The 12,912-nt window shown below is 49.8% G+C and overlaps 2 protein-coding genes across 2 annotated transcripts; one reads left to right on the top strand and one right to left on the bottom strand.

Annotated features, from left to right (window-relative positions):
- Positions 1-9,023: 9,023 nt before the first annotated feature.
- Positions 9,024-11,017, bottom strand: GIQ15_03373 (splicing factor U2AF subunit; the record flags this gene model as incomplete). The annotated part of the gene is made up of 6 exons (XM_033550790.1): positions 9,024-9,050; positions 9,119-9,330; positions 9,388-9,649; positions 9,708-10,826; positions 10,893-10,918; positions 10,990-11,017. The coding sequence occupies 6 exons, from the start codon at positions 11,015-11,017 to the stop codon at positions 9,024-9,026; spliced, it is 1,674 nt and encodes a 557-aa protein (XP_033407951.1).
- Positions 11,018-11,390: 373 nt separating this feature from the next.
- On the top strand, positions 11,391-12,890 carry GIQ15_03372 (uncharacterized protein; the record flags this gene model as incomplete). Its single annotated transcript, XM_033550789.1, has 4 exons — positions 11,391-11,485; positions 11,543-11,924; positions 11,986-12,382; positions 12,451-12,890. 4 exons carry the CDS (start codon positions 11,391-11,393, stop codon positions 12,888-12,890), a joined length of 1,314 nt encoding a protein of 437 aa, XP_033407950.1.
- Between the last annotated feature and the right edge of the window lie 22 nt (positions 12,891-12,912).

Raw genomic sequence — 12,912 nt, 5'->3', positions numbered from 1 at the left:
GACGGAAAGGCGAGAAGGGGAGGGGCTTTGCGGATTGCCATTGCTCCGCTCGAGATGAGTTAAGGGCGTTCTAGAAGAGCGCTCCGTTGCATGTTGTATATATACGAAGTAGCATTTCCCCAACAGAGTATACGATGTGGATAGACGGCGCACTTACGACCAATACAGAGAATCAGGCCTTCGTTATGATAACTTATATAGTATGTGACGCGGTCGTCCTAGATCGTCGTTATATTGTCAGTGCTACTATGGAGCAAGCAATATACGAACGGCGGGCCCGTTGACTTGTAGCATGTTCCGATTAAATTACCCGTCTCTTGTTAACGGGCAGCCGGAACGAAAATCGATCAAATCTTAGCGCCTGGCGAGTAAGCGAAGTAGGAGGCCGAAACAACGTCGCCCAGAGACCGAGAAGGGCGACATGGCATGGTATGGCCTAATATCGTTGGCTTCGACTTGGGAAGTTATATGTTGTATGTATACGTAACGGCCTTCACCCTCGCCTACCTCATCCCTGCGTGAAAAGGCAATTTTATGTGAGACGTGAGACCTCGGGGCCTCCCTTCTGGTAGGGTAATAATTCATCGTTGGCGAACATCCCATCCCCATCCCATCCCCATCCCATCTGACCGCGGAAATGGTAACTTTGGCTGATGCTGGCTCCTTGCCAGCGTCACATCTAGAGTCCTTATCCATGACCTTAGCTGGGGCGCATATATGTATAGGCGCCGATGCGTACTTCCTTATATAGCAGTACATCCGCTGATGGCGCAGCGTAGCGAGTCCCGATGATGTGCCTTGCCTCATGCACGTACGCATCTTATATGTTTAGCAGAGTTAGCTGTTAGCAGACTAGCAGACTCGGGTCTTTTTATCGGCGCCATGCCGCTGCAGGTTAAATTATCCCGTAAATAACGTATTCGTTATCGGTCGGCGATGCAATCGCGGAATCCCCCATAGCAAGTACATTCCCAGATCTCTGGATTCATGGCAGGGACCTTCGCTTTGTCCCTCGAACCAACCCAACAGTTCTTCCAATCTAGAATCAAGGACAAAGCGCTTGGAAATATAAGTTTTATGAGCTGTAGATGTACTCCAGTACTTGATAAGCATCCCGATAAAAAGTGCAGAGATCTATTGGTTTCTTCTGGCCGGCTGTTTCTTTCCAGCAACGTGGCACTTGCAAACCATGGATCCATTCCCGCTCGCTTGTGCCTTCGACTTCAGCTACTGCCGTTACACAGGCTTTTTGAAATTTTCTGCAGGTGGCGTCGGCCGGGCGCATCATATTTTTCGTCGAGATCTGTCGTGCCGGATATGGCGGCTTTGGTCGAAAAGCAAGACCGACTGCATGGAGGCGCTGCCATGTTTCCATCTCGACTATCTCTATCGTCTACTCAGTGTACTCTGTATTCCCGTATTATAGGGAGACGGCGACGGTTTGAATGTAGATCGCCTCGCTGCGTGCGGGAGTAGATAAGGGTTTCACCCGTATGTACCGGCCAAACAACCACCAGCGACGTTCCATGTGTAGGACAATCGCACACCCAGATCTCGCCAAAATGAAGGGCACATGGCGTCTTTAAGGCGGTTCCATGGATAGGAAGAAGGCCGCCACAGCCGGTTAGCGGACGAACCATTCCATCAGATCTTGCCTCGTCTCAGTAAGAGCGAGTGTCGATGAAATAAAACGGCGATGTGCTCCAGGAGACGAGACTAGCGGCCTTCTAGAAGCCCCAACCCAACACTGCGGCGAGATGGAAAAAACTCAGCAGGCAAGGAGAATATAAGGCAGATCCCTGATCACGGCTATAATAGTGCTATGGAGTGTCGTTTCCGGATGGTAACCCTAAGCGGCCTCCTGTGGGTAGGAGTTGGGCGGTGCGACACACTCATCGGCGCCAATATATAGAAAACCGCCGTCTGTCATGAAGAGTTGGAGACCAGAACAGGGTTCCAAACGACGAACTGTGTACTCCGTAGAGAGTAGTAAGTTGTATATGATATGCCCATTTAGCAGTTTGTAGTGGAAAGTTTCCTCCTGAGTCAGTTGTTAGTTTCTATCTGAGCGACCACGAGGATGCTAGAGTTCTTCGGATGATTGCCAGCAGTTAAAGTGTAGGGCCGGTTTCGAAGGGCGCAACTCTGGTAGAATTCATAATTAATATCGATAGTTGACTCTGCTCGCATGGCCGACCCATGGCGAGATCAGCATTGATCCTGTTCGGACATGCAGCGAGGGCCTGGATTGACCGTTCCTAGCAAATGCCGCCAGGAACAAGGGCGTATCGTGATCTTGCGTCCTTCCTTCGACCTTCGACCTGTCTCTGCCCCTGTCCTGGTCCCAGCTAGCATGGATGCCAGTATAGACTGACTCTGAACGGTAAAGACTGTCCAGCTCGGTAAGGCCATGGACATGTGGTTTCTAGTCGGTTTCAGAGCCTCATCCCTTCTCCCCAGCTCCATCGAAATCCCCATCCCATCCCCATCCTATCCCGATCCTGTCCCTGAGGGGCCCTTACTCCTAGGCCTGCCCCAAACCTGAACATGATACGACGGCCACACGCGGACTTCTGCCGTCACCAACTGCCTCCACCGCGGGAAAGGAGACGGAGTTCGCGAAGGTTGGGACTAGGTCAGATGGAAATTCGACCACAGCTCCAGCATAACCGTTTAGCCAGGCGTAAGGTGGCGAGTTCAGGCCAGCCAATCTTTCGACTCTGTAGCGAGAAGAGAAAGAGGATGAGATGATACGCCGTCACTCGTCACCGGCCATCACCTATCACCAGCTCATCACCGCTCGGCGGCTTGTTCCTGGTGCCATGGATGATCCGCATGGCCTCTTGCATCCTGGACCGTGAGATGGAGGGGTCTTTGTCGTCGTGATAGGTTGGACATGGAGCCGTGAACCCTCGTCTTCGGCCTACCAGAGCACACAAGAGTCGTCTTTTAGCCTTTGGGCGTCGTCTCTCTCTCTCTCTCTCTATTCCTCTATCCCTCGCTCTCCTTCTATCCATCGGCGCGATGCGGGACCTCTTTTTCGCCTTCTGTCCACCCACATCCCCGTCGAGAGCCCCTTCTCCGTCCCCAATCTGCCTCTGGCCGGGCTTTAACTAACTCTATCAGGGGGGGAGTCCCCGGTCGTCCTGGCCCCCTGGCCGCGGTCGTCCCTGGGGGGGCACCTCGAGGTCAACGCTCTGCATCCACAAGTGTTAGCCCATAATTACTTTAATCCTTACCGGCAGCTGTAGGGTTCTCTCCCTCTTTTCTTTTTTTCGCTTTTTTTTTGCTTTTCTTGTCTCTTTTTGCTTTTCTCTTCTTTTTTTTGCTTACCGTGGATCGTCAATTGCATACAGCCTCTGATATTGTCCCACTCGACTAACCCAGCAAGGCATCGCACACTATTTGATGCTGGACGGTACCGATCCGCCGTCTTGACTGGAAGGACTATTCTTAGCGGATGCGTTCGATATTATATCACACTATATCTGCGTCTGCTCTGAGTCGTCGTTAGGGATTTTTGCCTTTTTGTTCATAGTACGGAGAGCGTAATTTTCTTGCCGTGGGCCTACGCTTCCCCAGGTTTTGCTTTTCTTCCCATCCCATACATATTATATGCCTTTTTATATACAAAACATTCCCGCCCACCATCTACCAAATTCTTCCCTCTCTTCTCTCTTTTCCTCTTCGATACCACCACCCCCTCCTCGCCACGTTCAGACTTTAATTCTTTAGCGTGTTTGTACGTGTGTGTGCGGGTTTGACAGCAATTACGGAAATTTAATCCTGAGGAGTTTCGTCTTGGTTGAAGCTCTAGCTATATACCATCACTGCGCCTCGTCATCTCTCTCATCCTTCCTCCCTGCTCTCTCCGTTTCATCCTCCGTCACAGGATATTATACAGGTCTGCGGACCGACCTACACCGCCGTAGGCATATCTGCCACCTGCCTATTGATGAATTGAAGGGTACGATGCTGCCTTGAATCGAGAGGGGATACATATATACGTTCGGCATCAAGAGACTTGTCTCGTCCCGGCGCGGGAAATAGCAAAGATGACATCAACACGTCCCTATCAAGGGTTCTGCCCGCCGCCATTTTTACAAGAAAATATGTTCCCGCCACGGGGAGGCTGTGAGTTAACCATTCGAAGCTGGATGCGCTATACTTCTTATCAGTTTCTAATTGTCATCCGTTAGATTTGGAGGGCCGTCTATGTAACAGCGAGTGGACAGGCATATCTTGCTGTCTACCATGTCCGGTGGCCGCATGGCGATATTCACCAGGTACGAACCGACATACTTATATCCCACTGTTCCTTCTCATGTCATGGCTGCTCACATTGTGTAGGATTCTTGAAAAAGGTAGAAGTGGCCAACTGGCTTGCTGTTGCGGCGTTCATTTCAAATGCGTTGCTGCTGGTTTCATACGCCGTGCTGCCTGTCAAAGTGACGCATCGCCATTATTTGAACGTCTGCCTTATAATAGGAATAATGTCATTCCAGGTAGGTGTTCCACACTGTCAAACCGTAGTGCTGTTCTAACAATGATATAGATGGGTTTTATTGTACCCCTAGGCTCAAAGCCTTCTCTGTGCTATAACGAAATCACGCCCAATGACATGTTTTCAGAACTGTCTTGCGCTTGGTCCGGTGCCTTCGTCCTGTTCGGGGCCTGGACCAGTATAACGTGGAGTACGTCAGGTATTGAATACATCTGGAGATCCCATTGCTAATTGACGCTTCTAGGTTTCTTCCGAACACTATCCCTCCATCTACAGATATGTTGGAATCTCGTACTTGGACAGAAATTTTTTCTAGGCACCCTAGCACTGGGTTGGGCCATACCGCCAATGGGCCTTACGATTGCCCTGGTCTTGACGGGCGTATCTTACAGGTTTGGAAACGTCTGCCATGTCAATCATGATAAGAGTCTTGCAGATTTCTGGGGCCCGATTTTGGCCATTGCCGGCGCATCTTTGGTCATTCATCTCATCACACTACTCTACTGCACACAGGTATACATCCGATCAGTGTTCGAGGAGAAACCGACTACCGACTCGAGCTCCGCGTTTCCTTCCTACTCCGGCAGTGTAACGACTCTCACCGCTCGACAGACCTTCAAGCGTGTGAAACATGTGATGAAAATGCAATGGAGAGGCATCGGGGTCGTCCTTGTCGTCATGGCCTACGCTATATTCTTCACCTGCATCTTCCTCGACCTCGACAACTCGGTGGAGAAAACGCCAGAGAATGTCCATGCTGCCAAATCTTGGCTCCTATGTCTTGCCACCAGTAATGGGAATGTAGGCAAGTGTGTCAGTGAAGGGCCGCAGTTGGGTCCCACCGAAGGCCTCATATTCACCTGTCTGCTCCTCCTGACCTTCTGTGGTTTCTGGTCCGTTTTCCTCCTAGGCCGAGTCTCCATGATTCCCGGTTGGGCACATTTCATCAGAGACAAATTCCGGCCAAAGCAAGAATTCCCCCCACGGGGAGCGACTCCACACGCGGACTTTGCGATGTTCGGCCCCTCCTCGCGATATCAGAACACTAAATCGCCGGATCCTCTACTGTCCATGTCGCGCCAGTCAGATCTATCCATGACCACCTTCAAGGCGTCCGGGGCAAAGGAAAGCGTCGACTACACCAACAATGACGAAGTCAAATATCCAAACCCCGCGATGAGCTTTTCCAGGCCTCGCCCGCCGAGTTCACAGCGCAACGAGCCGACTGTACGGGACTGGGATCCACAGTCGACATTTGCACGCAGCACCTCCATGCGATCCCGAGGCTTATACAACGACAACGGGGGTTTTAACCCAAATGTAATATGAGAACGGCCGCCTACCAAGAAGAGGCCCTTGCATATTAGCAGATCTCGTCCGATCTAATACGATGACGGGCGGCGTCATACCTCCTCCCCATGTGGTGGTTACTCGCTCTGACCTCGAGAGGGTTGCATCCCTTTTACGAGTCAGCATCTCATCCCGCACCTATCCCTGTGTACTGAACCCGATAACATGCATCTATACGACATGCATCTACGCCAAAAACAAGCCCTTAGTCAGAAAGGGCTGGCCTCACACACCCTCATGCATGCTTCGGAAACATTGACGTCCTTGAGCATTGTATACCACATACCGCGCACTCGACTTCTAATTCCATCCCCTCTTTACCTCCTTCGCCTCGGCCATCGGCATCGGGGCCGAGTTACACGCCTTTTTTCCAAGGCAAAATATATATTTTTATCTAATGTTCCATGTCGGCCTTCATGTGCCCAGGAAATTACGCCGTCATGACAACATGTCAACCGGAGGCTTTTCACTTGTTTTCCTTACACACAGCTGGCCTATTGTTAGAGCCATCCACCTATCATTTACACTTTTTCTTTTACTGCGCTTGAAATCTGGTATTTCCTTTTAATAGCCTACCAAAGACGTGTCTACCACTTTCCCTTTCGCTTACCGTTTTCTTATTCTTATGCTGGGTGTTTATCAGGTGCCGGACAGGAGGGGCTGGGTCAACTAGATTTTCTTTACTTTTACCTGCATTATCACTTGATTCGATGTGTACATAGGCGCATATTTATGCCATTGATGTTTATACAAAGTCGCCCTTTCTACTACTACTATAATCAACCGCATCGAAACATCGTCCCTCAAAACTCTTTCCCCAGCGTTCCTCGCCATCCCTGTTCTCTCCGCTTCCGTGCTCTTCTAGCTGCAACTTTCCGGCCGCCCCATACTATATCCATCATCATAATACCCATATTATATAGCTCCGAGGCTGATACAGCAATATGCGGGGCTCGCCTGGGTATCGTATATTTCTCGGCAGAAGATGTTCAGCGCTAGCTTTAACCTATTCAGCTCGAAGTCCGCGATGTGAAACTTCACCGTTTGTTTTACTTGCCGCGGCTGCTAATATGTTTTACTTTACCAGACTTCAGAAGTCGCCTGTGCAAACGTCTCTTCGGTCTGGACAGAGATAGAAACCTCCTCCCCGCTCCTCCACAGTTTCTTGTAACTAATATCTGCGTAACTTCGTCGCCGAACCTAACATCGCTCTGCCAGAACACCAGAACACCGCAGCGAACCCACATACGGAGTACGCGTTACACTTTTTATTGTTACGGCTGCGGTGGGCTTCGTACCAGCGCTCGAGTTCCCGTATCGGTGAGATGGGCCGGATATGCATCTGAAGTCCCATCGTCCCTTGCCGAGGAGCCCAGGGATACTTTCAGATGGAGCTCCCATGTGGATAGCGAGGAAAAAGTCGAACTTGGCCAGGGTATCCTTTCCTCCGGGACAATTGTCCTCTTTCGCGTTATGGTTACGGCTCGGGCTCTCTGCTGTCTATCCACAGAGCGTCGCTCTCTGGCCTCGCGGAATATGCGGGAGTCGAGAGCGCATACTGCATTGGGATACGGAGCGCTCCCTCTACCCGGCGATATACCGACACTGTCTTCCTTACCATAGCGTTTCTAACTCTGTCAGGGCCGGGAGACACAAGCCTCCGGCAAGCAAAGAGGCTGCATAAATATCCGATGTCTATGCTGACGTCTAGAGCCCGAGGCGATGTTTTGACCTCTGGAGAAGCCCAAGCACAGTTCGCACGGAATACTCGGATTCATGGCCTGTGTTGGTTACATATGAATATGCAGCATCTCTGGCAACTCGGTCGACAAGCTCACACAGCGTCGACCTTTACATGCACAATTCAATATCACCATCACGATCTGCTGTCCCCTGCACTGCAGCTACATGAGCTCGAAGGTGTCTTGTAGTTGCCTGCACATGTACGGAGTATTGGACATTGCGTCGTCAAGTCGCACGATTTGAGCTCCTGATCCAACTATCTCATGTGTAGAACATGTTGGATTCGCATCTATCGTCGCAAGAAACAGCGTCTGTTTGTCCTAATTACGTCTATGCTTCGTCTGGAGATCGCTAAACATGCGTTTGGCGAAATTATTGATGGCTTGCATGAAATGATAGCGCCATGGATGCCAAAGGTAAAGTTGAAGCACTACAATATGCAAAACAAAACAGGTACAAATGAATCACAGCTTTCCTATACCCAGAGGACAAGAATACAAGCTTTGGCCATACCTTTCCTGCCATATATACAAGAAAGAGGAAAAGGGCGCACCCTTGCGGTCTGTCTGTCCGTTTGTCATAAATGCGGTAAATTCTGTTAGATATTGCATTTTCAAGGTCTACAAGCTGAGTATCAGGTTCAAGGCTTGGGTATCCTCTCGAGTTCAAAGTCGAATAATCAAAAGAGCAGATTTTCGTGAGAAGGATTAATAAACACACCATCGATATGTTAATATGGTTATGTGATGCTCGTTAGAGATATGCCTATCCGAAAGCTGACCGATTCCGTATTCTGGTATAACGAGCGGCCGACCGAGTACATTGTGTCCTCGGGTTGATCTACTCAACTGCTGTGTAACAGACGCTGGCCTGCTATAGAAAGTGGCCATTCGATCCTGTCGGTGTAGATGGCAAATACATGTCAAATGCAAATAAATGAGCGGTGTCCAGACAGCTATCAGTTTAATGCAGAGTCTGCTCCCCGTGTAACATGCATTATTCAACTCTAAGGATACTCGATATAAGCAAGGATTTATACGGCTTGAGCTGTAGCATTTTGGGCCGTATTCAGCCGCGGATCCTCCCAGCTTAGGGAGGTCAGCATTGTTATGGTATCACTATCCATCGAGGTCACCCGGGTTAGATGACGTGGACAGGGCCATACACTGCAAGGGATATGTTTAAGAAAAAGCAGATTAGATTTTACAGCGCTTCGTTATTGTACACTGGATTTGTCTCGAGCGGGGGGGTCTCCAATCAATATCACGGCAAGGAAGAGTTCAGAGTTGTCAAGGAGATAACGCAAGGTAGATATAAATGGAAAGTATCAGGGTGATGGGACGTGCTACGGCCCACTGGTTCATACCACTTGAAGGTGGCTGTAAATAGCTCTGAGTGATATAGATGGGGAAATAAATGGTGAAGATTACCAGGCGTTAACATCGAAATTTTCCTATGAGAATATTCATTAGTAGATGAAGCATACTGGTTAGATGAGAGGATGTGGGGAAAATGATTTACCTCCGAGAAATATGTAGTCACAACGGTGCGGTCCTGGAATTTTCGGCCGGCAAGGGCCTGTAGGGCTTTTGTGGCCGACTCGGGTGTGTCGAATTTGACATAAATCTTGCCTACGCCGGCTGCCTGTCGGCTGCCGCCAGAAGGACGGGGGATCTTCAGCTCTTCCACAACACCATACTTGGAGCATTCCTCCTGGACATCGTCGCATATTTCTGTTGAAACGACATATGTTAGTAGAGGCAATGATGAGAGAAATTCGGAAATCATACCTTCATAGTCCTCGTTATCTATTAGTTCGTCAGCAGTTACCATGTTTAGCAATTGCAGTACCTTCCCAGTCTCTAGGTCTTGAGATGTCGTCTTTGCGAACATGGACATCGCATTAACTCCCATATCAAGGCCTGCAGCCTGTACAGTGCCGATGCTTGCGCGGCCAACTTTGAGTCTTCTGTCACCGAGCTCCATGCCATTGAGGCCCTCAACTGCAATTCCAGTGGATGATGGATCAAGATATTCGCAGAAGGCGATACCCTAGTGTAATAAATTAGCACATCTCGACTAAGCACTGGGTAGGGGGTAATATGCATACTCTAGACTCTTCAGTTCCCATATCTTTTACCAGCACGAACGATTTCAATTCACCAAACGAGACCAGTAGCATGGTGACTTGGTCTTCCTGGATGAATGGTGGGATATTCGACACGCAAATCTTATTGGGCGAGTCAGGTACGTCACTTGATAGAACACCCTCTTGACGGGGTTCCTCCTCCGTTGGCGAAGGTACAATATAATCCTTTGGTCTCACTATCGACAGCCCCTTTACCTGGCCGTTCGCCTCTCCGTTGCCTTCTTTATTCGCTTCATGTTCCTCCATGGTAATGCCGTCAAAGGCCAGGGCAACAGTTGCATCAGATGCAGTATTGAATTCCAGAAGCGCAAATTTCCCATCCTTGGCGATCTGTACTGACTGACACGGGTCCACACCACTGATGACATTTAAACCGTTCAGTTGCAGGTTGAAAAATTGTTGGAGGGTGTCTTCGGTTACGGATGGTGGAAGGTTGTGGGCGAATAGACGCTTCGCCTGTCGCGAATTGGAAGGCTTGAGAAGCGTGTTGTTGCTTGACCCCGAAGCGGTAGGTGGATTCATAAAGGCTTGCAGGCGACTTGGGTCAACAGCCTGTTGACGTGGCGCACCCGGTAGCGGGAACATCCCTGAAAGCTTTGCTTGCTCAGACGTGACATTTTCGTAGCCTGGGGGTTTGATATCCCACTGAGTCAAGCGGCGTTTCCGTTCCAAGATTGGGACGATATCAGTTAAATCGGGCGTGGGCTCCCTCTTCTTGGGAGGCGGTGTTGCGCTCCGTTTCCTCTCCCTTCCGCGACCACCGCCGCGAGATTTATCTTCAAAGAGGTCTCTGTCGCGTCGAGGCCTTTCCTCGTCGTCACCACGCCTCTCACGCCTCCTATCACTTCCTCTATCCCTATCCCAATCACCTCTATCATCCCGTCGGCTTTGATATCTATCTTCTCGCTCTCTAGCGCGATAGTCACGGCTGGAGGAATAGGAATCCATTTCAGGGTCTCGACGCGACGATCTCGAGCCATGGTGAGGTGATCTTGATCTCCTTCGCTCCCTATCACCCCTCTCGCCTCTCTCTCGTCTATCACCACGATCTCGACGGTCGTCTCTGCCCGATCGGCTTCCCTAAAAACCGGCCACTATCAGAAAATGGATATTGTTTTGCTTGGCAATTAAATTGCCATAACTCACATAATAATCTCTCGAGCGACCGCTCTCTGGTGGTAAAACGTTAGCTATCAACATACACGCAAGGAAAGCCCAGTTGTTACCATAAAAACGAGCTTACCTCTTCCGCTATAACCTTCGCCGTTCATCTTTGATAGCTGATATGATCAATTCGGGAGAGCCGAGTAGGAATTGGGGATTCGTTCGGGTCCGGACACTGTCGAGCTCAAGGACGTGCGCGCTATGAGATCCTGTCCAGACGGAGGTGCAGGGACGAGGCGATAACGCAGCTTGAGCTGATACTCCGTTGGCCGCGAGCGTGGGAGTTTTGTTCCGTGAAGAAGCCTGTCAAAAGCCAGAAGTTCTGGAGGCATGGCTCTTTCCAGCTTAGGCCGCTTTGGGACTAACAAAACCATCTGGTCTTGGCACGTCTGCTTAGGTAATAATCTTATTGCTATCTCAGGAAACTCAACGTCGCAAGAACGAAAGACGCTGGATATACGAAGCACAACTTGCGCCAACATGTCCATTGGTAGATTCTCAGAGTGGCGCAAGCTGCCACTGGCCCTGACGGAGCTGTGCATCAACACCACTCTTCGGTGCGGACAGAGCTTTCGGTAAGAAGAGCCCTGGGACGACCTTGGGTAGCTGGGCTTGCTAACCAATGGACGTAGCTGGCGAAAGCTAGAGGATGAATGGACCTGTTCGCTCTACGGACGCATTCTTTCTCTGCGACAAGACTCGGATTCGCTCTGGTACAGATCATATAAGCCGTCAACTGTCGAACCAACCACACTCCCTACGCCCCCAATCTCTACTCCAGCAACTGAGCGTGCTACACCCGACGACGACGACACCGAGGAGTTGATCCGCCATTATTTCAATCTTGACTATAACTTGTCTGATCTGTATGAGCAATGGGCGGCCTCAGACCCGAATTTCAAAAAGAAAGCTGTACAGTTCGCTGGGATTCGAATCATGCGGCAGGATGCATGGGAGACGCTCGTTTCTTTTATTTGCAGCAGTAACAACAATATATCACGCATATCCCAGATGGTCAGTACGCCTTTATTCACCTAACTTGAAGCTCGCATTTTAACCTTCTACGCCGGAGTAGGTGGAAAAATTATGTGTCAACTATGGCCCCTTTATTGGTCAAATAGGTGACCAGAAATATTACGATTTCCCAGCTCCTTTAGCCCTAACTGGTGCCGGTGTCGAATCGCGTCTTCGGGAACTTGGGTTTGGCTATAGAGCCAAGTATATCTACCAAACTGCATTGATAGTTGCAAACGATCGGGAGGCCGGATGGTTGAATAGCTTACGGAACCCGGAAAAGCCAGCTTTTGATCAGAAACCTACTAGCGCCGTAGTTGCGGCCGAAAGCGAAAAACCAGGGTATAGACACGCCCATGAACAGTTGCTTGCCTTGCAAGGCGTTGGACCAAAAGTCGCGGATTGCGTTTGCTTGATGGGCCTTGGTTGGGGTGAATCTGTCCCTGTTGATACCCACGGTAAGTCATAACCTTAAGCCCGCGTTATGGACATGGAATACTTATTACATTTACTGGGTGGGGGCTAGTCTGGCAAATTGCTCAACGTGACTATAAATTTGGAAAAGGGAAACAAAAGACCTTAAACAAGGCAACGTATGATGCTGTTGGTGATTATTTTAGGGACCTGTGGGGGAAGGAAGCCGGCTGGGCACAGAGTGTCCTGTTTACAGCGAATCTCAAGTCATTTTCTGACCGATTAAATCCCAAAGCAGAAATTAAAGACCAGGCTTCAGAAGCACCGAAAGTGGAAGCTAGAGTGGAGGTGAACATTGTGAAGAAGGAAGAAGTAGGAGAAGAAGAAGAAGAAGAAGAAGAAGAAGAGAAGGGAGGAATTAGAGTGACTACCCGAATCTCTGTCAAAAGGGAGTTGTCGGCGGGAGCAGATACCGGCACTGGAGGCGACCCTAACCCCCTTGAGTCCGTGCCGAAGAAACGAAGGACAAGAGCATCAAGATCCCGAAAATAAAAATCTTCCACCCAGCCACATA

The sequence above is a fragment of the Arthroderma uncinatum genome (assembly GCF_011692745.1).
Source record: "Arthroderma uncinatum strain CBS 119779 chromosome Unknown scaffold2, whole genome shotgun sequence".
NCBI lineage: Eukaryota > Fungi > Ascomycota > Eurotiomycetes > Onygenales > Arthrodermataceae > Arthroderma > Arthroderma uncinatum.
This window is presented reverse-complemented; position numbering and strand designations above follow the sequence as displayed.